Below are 13,616 nucleotides of genomic sequence, written 5' to 3'. Positions count from 1 at the left end.
GCTTTTTCCATTAGCTGCTGGCATCCATATTGTGTTTACATCAACCTTCACAAGCCTCATCTACCCTTGTAGGGGGGCAACATGAGCATCCCTCTGAGAAAGGTCTGTGTTGACCTGGTCTGTAATGAAGTATCAAAATGCTATCACTAAAATGCCAGGTAGGGCAATTAAGGCCATGTGAACTATAGATAGTTCTGTAGTCAGCATCTGTAAAGAAGTTCACCCCTGAGGTCACCCTAAATTGCAAGTCCTCCCACAGCAAGGGATGACAACTTGTTTTCCAGCTATTCTCTGGTTAAGCAATGTGGATAACTGATGAATGCTTTTGCACCACATTGTGAGGATATTCTAAAATAAGGTTAGGTGCTTATATATGGCAGTAATAGGGACTTGGTAAGAATTGTTCATAGAAATCCATGTAAGCAGGTGGCTGATGGATTGTCAGATGCCAGATGTTGAGATCTCTTCTCACTGAAGAGAACTTCTGACGTGAGTTAATGACTATATCTTTTGCTAGCCTATCCTTACATGATAGACTATATTGAGGATGTTCATGAAAGATGCAAGATGCTGTATGCACCTTGTTGCACCTCACCCTAAGAGACTAGATTTGGCAATTCTTACAATTTTCCTGTATCACAATAACTGGTGATCTTCAGCAAAAGAGAGAAAAATATGATTACTCAAAATCTGACTGGACATGGTCCTGAGCAATTGTACAACTATTGCAGTAAAAAGATTGCATGAAGATTTCAGCTTCCCGGAAAAATGTGATTGAGCTCTGTGTTGTTGAAAGGGAATATTTGAAAATAACGAAAGAATGCAATAGCGGGATCAAGATTAAAGAGAAAATAAATACGCACATTTAAAAATTGTACAATATTTAACCGGTCTTGTCACTCACTCTGGCATTCTTAAATGATCTGATCTCTGTGCTAGAGCTAAATCACGAAAATACTTCACTTTTTAAAAAGGAATATTCACCTGCTCAGCTGATTTAGCTTTCATCCAGGTTATTGCTGCTGAAAATAAACAAAGCCTGCTGCAGAAAAATGAGAATCTGCCCCTCAAAATGTAAGACATAGAAAGATTTGTGAGGGTAAATCTCACAAATTACATGGCCTGGAACTGAAGTGCCAGCAGAGAGGAGATTTTTACATCCAATAAATGCATGCCTTTGGAGACCACAATAAAAGGTATTCTAGTGAGAGTGCGTGTCTATGAAAATTCATTGCAGTGTCAGACATCTCAGGTGCCTATTTTATCAGGAACCATTATTTTGTTCAGTGTTCCAGGAACAGTTCTGGACAATGCAACAGCTTTCGCACTCAAAGAGCTGAGATTTAGTCACCAGGCATTTAACTGCCAGGCATAAAGACCACTGCTTGTGAACGGGGTTTGTTCGAGAGTGCGTGTGTGTGTTGTTAACTGCAGATTAAGGGCAAAATTTTAAATTAAATATGTTGCAGCTCAGTCAATATTTTGGACTCAGCATGGGGATGGGAGGTGATGGGGACGTCTGAGTTCCTGATGAGCTTGGAATTACGACTGCCATTGAACCTCACCTTTGTGAATACTTACTTCAAATGTAAGAATCTAGTAAAATGAGACTCTGTGTTTGAATTTGCTTCTGATGAATATGCACCACACATGAAATAGTCATTTTTATATATGTTTTCAGCTGAAGGCTGCATCCTTTGGGAATTGATATAATTTAGCAGTCTCCTCAGCTCCATGGAGCAAAGAAATAAGAAATACGAAATAGTAAGCAAACAGTTACAGCAAAACTAGTAAAACTGAAAGAAATCAATGCAACACAAAAGGTATTCTGACCAGAAAACCACTTATAAATGAAGGAATCTCACATTCACAGAAAGAATCTTGTAACTAAAAGGTGAAATAAGCATGTGATCAGTAATGATTTGGCTGTCTATGCTGAAAAGCTTGTACAGGCAGGCTCAGGATGCAGTCCTCAGATATGCCTTTTGGAAACAGTGTTGAATGCTGTTACTGTCCCTCAGCTGTGACAAATCAAGGTAGAGCTAGAAAGAGAGAGATTCCAAGAGAGAAGAAAAATATTTCTTTTGTTTTGAATCAACTTTAAGATAAATCAGAAAAAAAAGAGATTTAGCATAAAAGCCTGTTGGCATGTCAGTCATTATTTGTAAAGATTTGATCAGGAAGCTTTTAGAGAAATTCACATGTAATTTAGTATTTATTGGAAGAAAAGACATTACAATTTTCCTTCCAGTTTCTTTGCCACTTTCTTGACCTGTTGGATCCTATTTTGAGCAGACTGATGCTGCACCAGGGGCTCTTGAGGTTTTAAGACCCAGGGACCATTGCGACACTGAGAGTTCCTGTGGAGATGTGCTGTCTTCCCCTTTCATTTGCAGTCTGGCTAATGAGCCTGTAAATTGAATTAGCTCAGCCAAAGTGCTCAAAATCCAAGCTGAAATGAAAACAAGATTAGAAGAGTATATGGAGGGTTACTTGTTTTGGTGCCTTTAGTTTCTTGAGGAATGCAGTAAAACTGAAATAATAATAACATCAACAACAAAAGAATATGCGACTGAAGACATATGATTCATTATATTGTACAAAGCAACCTATTAAACAGTGTTCAAATATTAGAGTGCTGGGTACTCAGCTGGTGACTCAGTGTTTCCCAGTTCTAAAATGCAGTCTCTAAAGCGATTAAGGGTAGCTAAAGGGGAAGACTTCATATTTTTCATTTTTCCCTGGTGCTATGGTATGTGCATATGCTTTTGGACAATGTTTGACATCTCTTTTTTTTTTTTTTTTTTTTTTGATAGCAAATGAGTGGCCCAGGGAAGTGACTGCAAATTAGAGCTGTAAATAACTGAATTTATGATAGCAACAGTGCACTGAAGTGTGGGGGAAAAGCTGGATCTCACTGCATCGTTTGTTCCAAATGGTTTTGAAAAAGTCAGTGTCAGAAGAAGAAAGCATAATGTCTCCTTCCAAGCTTTTCCTTCCTCTATAGATCAAAACGTACCCATTTCTCTGTTAGCAAACAGAAAAGGAAGGCCTCCCTCCTCTGTTGGTGATGCCAGTCTAACCCACTCTGCACCTGCTTGGGGCTGCTGTGTGCCAGCCTCATCCAGAGACTGGCTGTGACAGAATCTGACATCCCTGCCCCAGTGGCTAAATCACCATCCAAAGCTTCTGTTGATATAAGGCAGCGATTTCATCCAGCTTCAGTGTGGATTCATCAGTCAGTCCAGACAAGACTTTACTGACATTATTTCCCCACTCATAGTAAGAGTTTCTCTGAATCAGACTGTGTGATGTGATTCCCAGTATGGTGGCTGAGATTGACAGAGCCTAAATGACTCAATGATTCACCTTCTTGCAGTTAGCTCAGCAATTAAACAGACCAATACCCTGCACTCTGACTGCTCATTCTCTATTTGCCTCTAGACTCAGTTATGGTTTACTGTCATGTGGAAAAGTCAAACCAGTCTTACCTCTTCTTTGTCCAGTGATGGCTTTTCTGCCTCCAGGTCTCATAAAGATTTGCTTTGGGAAGTTATGACTATTAAATTCTCCCCAGGGGCACACAAGAGAATGTTATGTTTCTCTCATCCTGAAGGCTTTATGAAATAATATCCTCTCCATCTAGGATTGAATACATTTGTATATACATAAATATTTCCATGGCAAAAACTGATATCCACCTTATCTTAAATTAAAAATAGTACAGCAATCCAGGGATTGGATGACATTTTTTATCAGCTGTATGGGAAATCACAGTATATGCAGATCAACTTCCTTATACAGGAGTCAGTCAGCTGTTATGTGCAAGACCAGTTGGAAAAAACCCAGCTTCACAAGATTTTGGAGTCTTTTTTTCAGCAATGATCTGAAGGCATGGAGAACAAACAACATATAAGGATTTATCAAGTTTTGAATAAAAGAAACCTGCAGAAAGAATACTAGAGGTAACATTAGCTAGTAACAATGGAACTAAATGAAAGTCCTTTATCTTATTTTCATCACTTTTATTCCCATGTGTGAAATGAGACCTAAGCTGCATTATTATATATTATTATCTCTGGAGTATCTGCTGTCTACTATTACAATAATGATGTGGTTTTCTGGGGAGAAAAAAATGATAGGAAGAAAGCAGTGAATATATTTTTCTCCTGAAAGCCATAGATGTAAAATAATATTCTAAATCACTATTTTTGGCTCAAAAAGATATGTCAAAAATACTACATAGTAGAAAGTTTGAGGGAGGCATGCAAGATCTGTGCTTCAAGTCAGATAGAGGGTTTTGGTAGACGTTTACATGCTCAGCAGCAGAATTTTCATACAGTCTGGAAGCAGTAACCTGTATGTACTACCACAGATAGTACATAGAATAAATCTGACCCAAAAAAGGGCTGCTTATGTGTCATTAGCACTGATTCCCTCAGAATTAAAGCCCCAAAATAACTACTGCCCATCCAAAAACTTAAGTTGGATATATACCAAGCCAAAAAAAATTCAGTAATATAAGAATAAAATGTAAGAAAACATAAGCCCACTCACAGTACTTATAAATCCTTTACATTTCTTTAGAATAATCTCTGAGTAATTCTAGTAAAACTATATAATTAAACCTTTCTTACCTCCAAGGAACATTTAAGAGATGTGTTTAAATAAGGCCACTCACTAATGAAGTGTTGACAGCTCAGCAGTAGAACTCAGAAGTTGTTAATAGAGCAGAGCAATGTGGGGGGAAGACCACCACATCCAAAATTTAACAATGCAGCATTCAATGATCTACTTGGAGTTTGTCCAGAATACTGAAAGTACATACCTCCATATAAAAATAGCTATAAGGATATTTTATCATATATATATGTGTGTGTGTATATATATATATATAAAAATACGTATGTATGTCGTCAAAAGACGACAGAAGTTTGATAGTATTTGTTTGAAGTTTTATTTAGCTGATATTATCCAGAGATGCTATCCATAAACATGGATAGTCTGGAAAGCATACCTATGGTACTTAACAACTGGCTATGAATCACATGAGGAAGAGCAGCACTAAATTGGATTTCACTAGACTGTTAGTTCTTTCCAATGTAACTGAATGCCAGGTCCCTTTAATCCCTATACTTATCTTATTTATATTTTTCAACAGGCCCAACACAGAAAGATGGCCCATGTCTCTAGTGGGAACTAAGAGAAATAAATGTATGAGGAATTTCAGGACAGGGTATCTCTGCTGCTGCCGAGTCTGTTTCGTGTGGAGGTCCAAGAATGGAAATGACTCTCTGAAGCTTTCATGTTGATTTTTTTGTCTTTGTTTGCAATGAAGAGGGACTGTTTGAAATCCCTGAAAATGAGCCTTGAAAACTACCATTAGTCATTTTTCTTGCAAAGCTTAAATCTCTTTTTAAAGTTCCTGGTTGTTCCGTTGTCATTGAATTGATGATAAATACGGCATGGATACAGGAAAGATATTCTTCTGAGAGAATCAGTGCTTCCGTAGCAGGTTCTTCTTCCAAATCTTTGGTATTATTTGAACTGTGGCATTTGATGGAGAAGGGCTATCAAATTTTAGGTCAGATTTCAAACAAAGGTGTTATAAACCCCACCAAGAAAGATGGGAGGACATTTTGACATGTAGGAAGTTTAAGCAGAACTTGCAAGAACTGTGTACAAATATTTTGCTCTACTATTAATATCTTCCAATGTCAATTTTTTTCTTTTGCAACACAGGCCCCTCCTGTAGATTCCACTATAAATGACAATAAATCCAATTTGAGATGGGCTTAAACAGAGTGATTGTGAAATCATCAGACAGAAAACAACATTTTTGTCTTTATTTTTTCTATAGTTGCTCCACAGCCTAGGAATCCTTTAGCTGAAAATCACTCTCAGATATGTTCTCTGCTAGATTCTGGCATCCAGATCTCATTCCTTGGCTCTCACCTGTTGTTGTTAGTGGGGAGGTGGCTTGGTGGAGAAGTACACACTCTATTCTCAATCCTACTGTCACCAAAAATCATTTGGAAGAAAAGAAGAAAGGAATCCAAGACTACCTTTTAAGTGATAGTGAGAAAAGCATTACTTTATTCTGGCCAGAGAAACGTAGTGTGTCATTCCAGCCACGTGTCCCTTTCAAGGCTTTTCATGTATTTATACATTTTAGCAAATAAAGAAATTAATGTTCATTGGTTCTAAGTTACACAATTAATTTAATTAGTATTCTAACTTTCTTTGGCTAATTTGGTCTGCATTCTTTGGTCCCATTATCATTCTTCCTTAGACTGAGAGTCTCCAACTTTCAGGCTGTACTGTCTTTGTTAATCCCTTCTGTGTCTTCTGGTTACTCCAACATGTCTTTGAAGGACCATAAATTTAAGGTCCCAGATGTTCACTCTTCAAGTCCCTCAAGCTTTGTTTATTAAAGCTTACCAGACCTAGTCCAAAGAAACTCAAAGCTTCGGTGGTTTAAAGATCAAACTGACAAGAGGCTGTAAAAAAGAAATTTAACCACTTGCTACCATTAACTAAAAATTTAGGAAAATTATGTCATTTCCAGCACTACCCCAAGTAGGACATGTCTTGACTGCAAATGTGACCCCACAAACTGGTGGTACTACTTGGGTAGTTGGAACTTAATGTCTATTTTATTATCACATTATGTGAGGGAACAGTCTCGCTGAATGATTGCAATGTGCTTTTTTGGTCTTTGATGAATTTGAGATTTTCTTTCCTGATGCGTCATATCTATAAAACGATATTTTTTCATAACAAAGTTGTTCTTTCCTCCACAAATTGCTGCTTTAATGGAAATATTTTTCTCTCATTATTTTTTCTGGTTCAAGTAGAACACAGGAGAAAACAGACCAGAGTTCTTAATGGAGCTCAGCATAGGAATTCAGTCCTATTTTAGACCCTAAGATTTGTGGCCACCAAAAACTTTGGTGGCTAGCTACTGGCTAAAGCTTCTGGAGAGACAGTTGACACTTGTAGACATCCTATGATGACCACTTTTACATGACTACAAAAAATGGAGCTACAAACAATGAATTTTGATAACAGCTATGTAAGAGAAAAAATAAAAAATTATGCCTGTTATCAGCCATCTGACATGTATGGAAATTTCCAGCCACTATTCTTACTACTATAGTCAGTAGGCTAGAAGTGTTTTCCAGGCTCTCCTGAAGAAAAAGTGGCTTGCGCCTTGTACGACTCAGATATATAACACATTTAAGAGCTTCTTCTTCATGGAAGAAAGATATGATGAGTTGCCTCTGCAGGCACCTCCTTGCATGGAGTGTGAATTCTCAGATGTCTCAGAGTAGATGTTTGTTTTTCAGTTTGCAATGTACAGCATCTGTGCCCTGGTGTTCATCCAGTACTTGTTTCTTGATTCTATGTCAAGCAGAACTATCAGAAGTCAATAACTAGCAGAAGCATCATCTTCTTTGTTCCTTTTAACTTAGTGATATATTGAACATGATAAAATCTGAGGATTTTATTGGCAACCATATTATTGATCACAGCGGTAAGGTAATGGGTTGGTCCAGTTCTTTGTGAAATGAAAGAGTCAAATAAGAGATGTAATGGCTTATTTCCAAGTGGTTTTGTGTTTGTGTATCTTTTTTTGTGGTTTTTTTTTTTTTTTTTTTTTTTACAGACTCCTTTTCTGTTCTTTTTTCCCCTATGTGCTCTGTCTTTATGGTTGCTGGACACCCTGGCCTTGAATTAATCAATGGCAGAATATTAGAACCAAACTAGGCAGAAACAAAAACTGACAATAGCCAAATGATTCGGGAATAGTAATTTACGGGCAAGAAATATCTCATTACTGCAAAACCCCTTCACAGTAATGGATACTGCTCATTAAATAAAATAAGCTTTTGAATGAAATTTGTGTAAAGAAGCTAAAAATGATAAACACAAATATAAGAGCTAGCAGGGTGCAGAATCAAGTTGCATAAATGGAATTAGTTTAAGCATTGAATACAATTTTAGTCAACAGGAGGGACAGAGATGCCTAGTCAAATTCCATTGTTTCTGCTGTTCTTGAGAACATGTGCCCAGGAAGATGATATAAAGATGCGTTTCAGTTCTTTGAACTCTCAAATGTCTTATGTCATGAATATAACCTGTTTAGAGTCTGTATTCTGTTTCCTGCTGGATATATGCACTTAGCCCCAGAGTCACATGTTTTCTCAGAGAAAGTCTGCAGCTGGAACATCAAGATGAAATCTTATGCATGTATATGCCTCTGTCAAGGGGCATGATCCACTTTGCATAATTATTTTTCTGCAGAGAACGTTGTGCATACAGTTTCTCATTTCTCATAATAAGACATAAAAATATTTCTCAGTAAATAATGGAATTGTCATGAAACTAAAGTATGAGCTAATTTCCTACTAACAGAGAGAAAGATGTTAACAGTATTTGGAGTGTTTTAAAATGTGATACTGATTAATTCTGTATTTATTCAACACACATTAACTTTTTAAATCACTCAGGTAGCATCAAATCCTTTGCACTACAGTTTTCACACTGCCTGCAACAGGAGTAAAATGGTTTCTATGTTAAGGAATATATAGCACCAAGTGGAGAAGATAAAAATATTATAAAACTGTTGAGCAAAATATTTTTGTTAGAGAAGATTGGAATTTTTAATCTGTGGTAATTCATTGCAAAGGACATGGGTTTTATTATTTAATTAAAAAGTAATATGAACAAAGGTAATTACTGCAGGTTTCCAAGAGGAAATCACTCAGATAATCATAGAAACACTATTAAGTTAGTTAACTTTGGGGTAGGTAATAGACTAAGTAATTTCTCCAGGTATCTTGCAGCCCTGTTTGGATAATTCCATAGAAGATACTTTGAAATATTTATCCTTCTATAGAATGTTCTTCATTCTAAGTTACTTTTTACTAATAATGAACTGTGTTTCTTGTCAAAACTCCTGTGAGCAAGTGGCTGTGTCACAATCAGTGAGATTCAGCATCTTCCCCCTAAATGAATTTCACATGGTGTCTTATAACTTCAATATTAGTACGGACTTGGATACTAGATGTTTTTCTTCACTAAAAGATAAGTAGCAATACATTTTAACTCCTGGAACTTATTATTATTACCTAATATTTTCTGTATTAATAATAGTGGTTATCGGATTTTAGAAAGAAGTGTGGCAACTATGAAATGCCACTAATCATCGTGTTTCCATTTTTTGGACAGAAAACGGATAATTTTAGAGTTCAGCCACAGAAATTGTGATTTTATTTGGGCTGAAGAGCAGTATTTTCATGTTTCTTGTTCAAAATAAAGTCACAGTAACCCCCAACCAACTGCTGAAAAATTTGAGTCTGCATTTCCAAAATCTTGGCCAGAAAGTCTCAGATCCTTGAAGCTCTGCAGCCTCTAGTGACTGCAGGTCAACCCATTCTGTGTTGGCTGTGAATCTATGGACACATTTCATGTTCACATCTCTTGGGCGAGTCACAGGCTTCAGGAAGCAATTCAATATTCATGAGTCTAGAGAGAAAATGAAGCTGTAGAGAGTATATAGGAAATGTTTGTCAGGAAAATGAAAAAGAGATTAAGTTCTTTATGCTGCATTTTCCTTTAAATGAAGAAAATACAGAAATAGCACTATAAGCAGGAATCATCATGCAAACTCAGAACCAGTTTGGGGGTTTAAGGTGATGATATTACATGATATTGAGCCTGCATAGCCAGAAACCTGAAGTGTGGATTTGTTATTTTTACATCAAGAGGCAGGTACTGAACACTGTGGCAACCACTACTTGTAATTTGCTGGGATAGGGCAATGTGCTTCCCCTGTACATAAATCCACCTTACCCTACTTGTTGTTGATCCTCGTTGCCTCAATTAATTTGCTTTCTCCTACTCCTTGCTCAGATTGCCTTGCCCAGTACCTTGAGTGAATGGCAAAACAGCACATACGCTGTGGTTGCTGTGTGGTGTTAGCTGTGGCTCGGTTTTATTTAATAACACTGTGTTATTCTGTGCAACAAATTGTGACTAATTGCTTCTCTGCTGCTCTGCCAGCCTGTGAAAAGGCCCGCATCGAAAACCATCAAGTCAGAGCTCCCTGCCGAACGCCTGTAAGCTTGTATAAAAAGCAGACTTCGGTGAATGAGGTCTGAGGTCCCTCCCCTTCCCCTTCCCCTTCCCCTTCCCCTTCCCCTTCCCCTTCCCCTTCCCCTTCCCCTTCCCCTTCCCCTTCCCCTTCCCCTTCCCCTTCCCCTTCCCCTTCCCCTTCCCCTTCCCCTTCCCCTTCCCCTTCCCCTTCCCCTTCCCCTTCCCTTCCCTGTGTGTCTGAATTTTTATTTTAATCCATGAATATAATTTCTCCCTTTCTTGCTTTCTTCCTTAGTGCTAAAAAGTACACAATGTCTTTTTAATATTTAATTAATGATATTACTTTACAGGTTTTAGTTTAAAGGTAACCATAGCACAAATGCATCCATTATTAACTGCAGAACAGCAGGGGCTTCTTGGGAATCCTCTTTAGTTTAATATGAGAACCCCTGTCAACAGAAAACAGTGCTGATATTGTTGTTAAGTGTGACAAACTGGCAAATGCAATGGGCACCACGCTGGAACAATGCAAACTGCTTATATCAATGGAAGAGGCAATGTTTAAAAGTGAGGTGAAGGCGGACAGCGAGAGGCTGTCGAGGAAGGTTCGATTCCGTGTTGCGTCCTCACACAGCGGGAGGGTGCTGAAGGAGGTGTACGCCGATGGGGAGGCTGCCGACTCTCTGGACTCCGAATATGCCAGTAGCTCAGAGACTGACCAAACCAGCCGGCTGAGCGAAGTGGACGGGCAGCAGAATGGACACATGGGGTCTGAGTGTGATGAAAATGAGAACGAGGAGGACGACTTGCTCATTTTAGTCAGAGCCACTAAAGAGAAAGGATTTGGTACGAAGCGAGTCAACATCCTCAGCAAAAATGGCACAGTCAGGGGAGTCAAACATAAAGTCAGTGCTGGTCAAGCTCTCTTTGACAATTTGGCAAAAGTATTTCAGGTAGGTAATGGAGTTCTGCTGGCTGTAAGCCCTCTGTCTGTCCCTTTTAATTCCACACATGATTCTTCACTTTGTTCAAACTGCTCTCATTTATGATTTCTCAATATTCTGCTTCATTCCCATTGTTATCCATTTGCTGTTGTTGCACAAGAGGGGCTCATTGGTCTTTCTAGTATAAAACAGCTCCGCACTCCAAACTGACTGTGAACTTTGGTTTTCAAAATTAACCTAAACTTTACTGAGTAGAAATATGTATTTCCCATGTATGGACCAGCAAAGAAATGTAACAGAGGATTTAACTGGGGCTTTGCTGGAGATCTGTACAGGTCCACGGTACAGGGCTGTGTCACATTTCCACTCACATTATATTAATTCTAATGAGTGTACGATGTTATCTCCTGTCCCTACATGTAAATATGTATACTTGCAAATCCCATTGTTTAATCTGAAAAGTAGATCAAATTAGGTGCAGGGTGGCAGCAATGACAGTTTTCCCACATGAAAATTTCAGAGGAATGAAATCTTAGTCAGAGATCTCTTTTATTAATGTCTGTTTTCCACTTATTTTATAGAAGGAGCAGAATATTTTTAGTTGAAATAGCATATGGCACACTAACGCCTTAGTCAGAGAAACATCAAAGAAAAATCAAGACAAAAGTTCTAAAATATTTAGCTCATATATACAATTTATCTATATATGCTATTCAAACCTTTCAGTCATTAATATTTATACAAAAGAGCAACAAGTGTGCAACCAGACTCTTTCTGAAGGTTCTTATAATCCAGAATTATGCTGTTCACTTAAATTATCCTATAACCGGCTTCAGGGCATTGTATTAAAAGCTTTTATGTGGTTTTAAATCATGGGAAATTTGATATTAATGACTGTTGTGTTCTTCCTTACACTGAAACTAAGTAATTTCATAATACGTTTATAAATGGCTATAGATTAAAATTCTCTTGCTTCTGGATGTGAATTTATCCTCTATGTTGTACCTAAATTATAACAGTCTTTTTGGCAATACAAACGTTCCTGTGGAAGTTGAAGTTTCAAAGATGAATGGCCTGTTCTTTTTTCTTCTTTACATAACATCACATCATGTAGCACTTAAGTAGTTTGCTTTCTTTCAAGCTATTCACTGAAGAGTTTGTCCTTGAAATCCCTACTCTGACAAAATTTGTAACAAACTCACTTTTTCTAAGAAGATATGAATTAGGAAGTTTTACCTGATGCATGTCTGAGTTCTCCAAATTTGATTCCACTGTTCTGTGCTGTTTCACTATGTGTAGTACCCCAACTCACCAGCCTTATTCCCTCCTAAATGCTTTCTTCTGCTACGTCAGTGACACCAAGCTAAGAAATTCGAATCAGCTAAATAAATAGACCCATTTGAAGACATCCACACCTTAATTATTGTCCCCGCCACTTTGCTTTTTCTATCTCCAGTTTTATATTGGAAGTTCTTCAGGAAAGACCCATGGACTGAAATCAATGTACCTTGATTGCAATGTTTCTTGAATTCCTAGCAGAGTTATAGCTAGGACCAGTCCTATTTCCATGAGGTGTCTTGCCAGAAGAAAATATTGCTCAAAAGAAGGCATATCCATCTTACAATGTCAGAAAATTATATGTATACAAGTCTACCACAGATGTCCATAATTAAAACCTGTAAAATAATGATTGGTTTAAAAGGTGCTAAGAATTTTTTTATTGACAATATTTTACTGCAGAAGAAAGGGGAAAAATTAAATTATCAGATGAAAACAAATTAAACAGTTTTTCATACAGTACATAATTACATTTAAGAACTCTCTGCTACAGGCATTGTAAAGTCCAAAAGGAAAGGCAGATTTTGAAAGCAGATGAGGAAAATATATGGGGAACTGAACAGCTTCTGCTTAGGCAGGTCTAGATGACTGATTTCCAGACATAACTGTATATTCTTACATTAAGTGCCTACTGGATCAAAGACATATATTCAATAATACAGAGAACATCATGATTTTATGTTTCTACACAAACAAGTTCCTATTTCCCCAGAGATAAAGTTTGAAGTCTAGTGAAGAGCAACAATGGATTGCATATTTTTATATCATACTGTGAGCCAATTTTCTATGCTACATAGTGAACAAAGAGGAGAACAAAGTAAAAAGGTTAGTTTTGAGATGGATTTGGAACTGCTTTATTGTAATGTGAAAAATGATTGAAATCCATCCAATTACAAATGAAGTAATGACCTTTAGCATGAGATTAGAGGGTGATTTCTTAGTTTTCTGTAAGCATGTTCCAGACTTCCTGCTGGAATACCTCTTAGAGAACAAGTGTTCTTCTTTCAAAAAGACAGCAAGATTGAAAGATATCTCTTAGGAGGTATAACTCAAAATCTCTTGATCTGGACATTTTTGTAAGTTACTGTCTTGATTATGTGAGGTCATCTGCAGTTACATGTTTCTCTTAGATAAGCAGCAGCAGGTGTATAAAAATAGTTAAAATGTATATGGAGTCCCTTATCCCTGAGGAGAGTCCATCTCTGCCCCTTTGATGATTCAGCAGTAGAACTC

General features: G+C 37.5%; 1 protein-coding gene across 1 annotated transcript in view; it reads left to right on the top strand.

The window, feature by feature from the left end:
• Positions 1-10,616: 10,616 nt before the first annotated feature.
• GRXCR1 (glutaredoxin and cysteine rich domain containing 1) overlaps positions 10,617-13,616 on the top strand; it is a 37,895-nt gene continuing 34,895 nt past the window's right edge. The window contains exon 1 of the mRNA XM_064652931.1: positions 10,617-11,054. Coding sequence (XP_064509001.1) covers positions 10,647-11,054 — 408 coding nt within the window. The 5' untranslated portion in view covers positions 10,617-10,646. The remainder of the gene's footprint in view (positions 11,055-13,616) is intronic.

The sequence above is a fragment of the Pseudopipra pipra genome, chromosome 4 (genome assembly GCF_036250125.1).
Source record: "Pseudopipra pipra isolate bDixPip1 chromosome 4, bDixPip1.hap1, whole genome shotgun sequence".
Classification (NCBI taxonomy): domain Eukaryota; kingdom Metazoa; phylum Chordata; class Aves; order Passeriformes; family Pipridae; genus Pseudopipra; species Pseudopipra pipra.
This window is presented reverse-complemented; position numbering and strand designations above follow the sequence as displayed.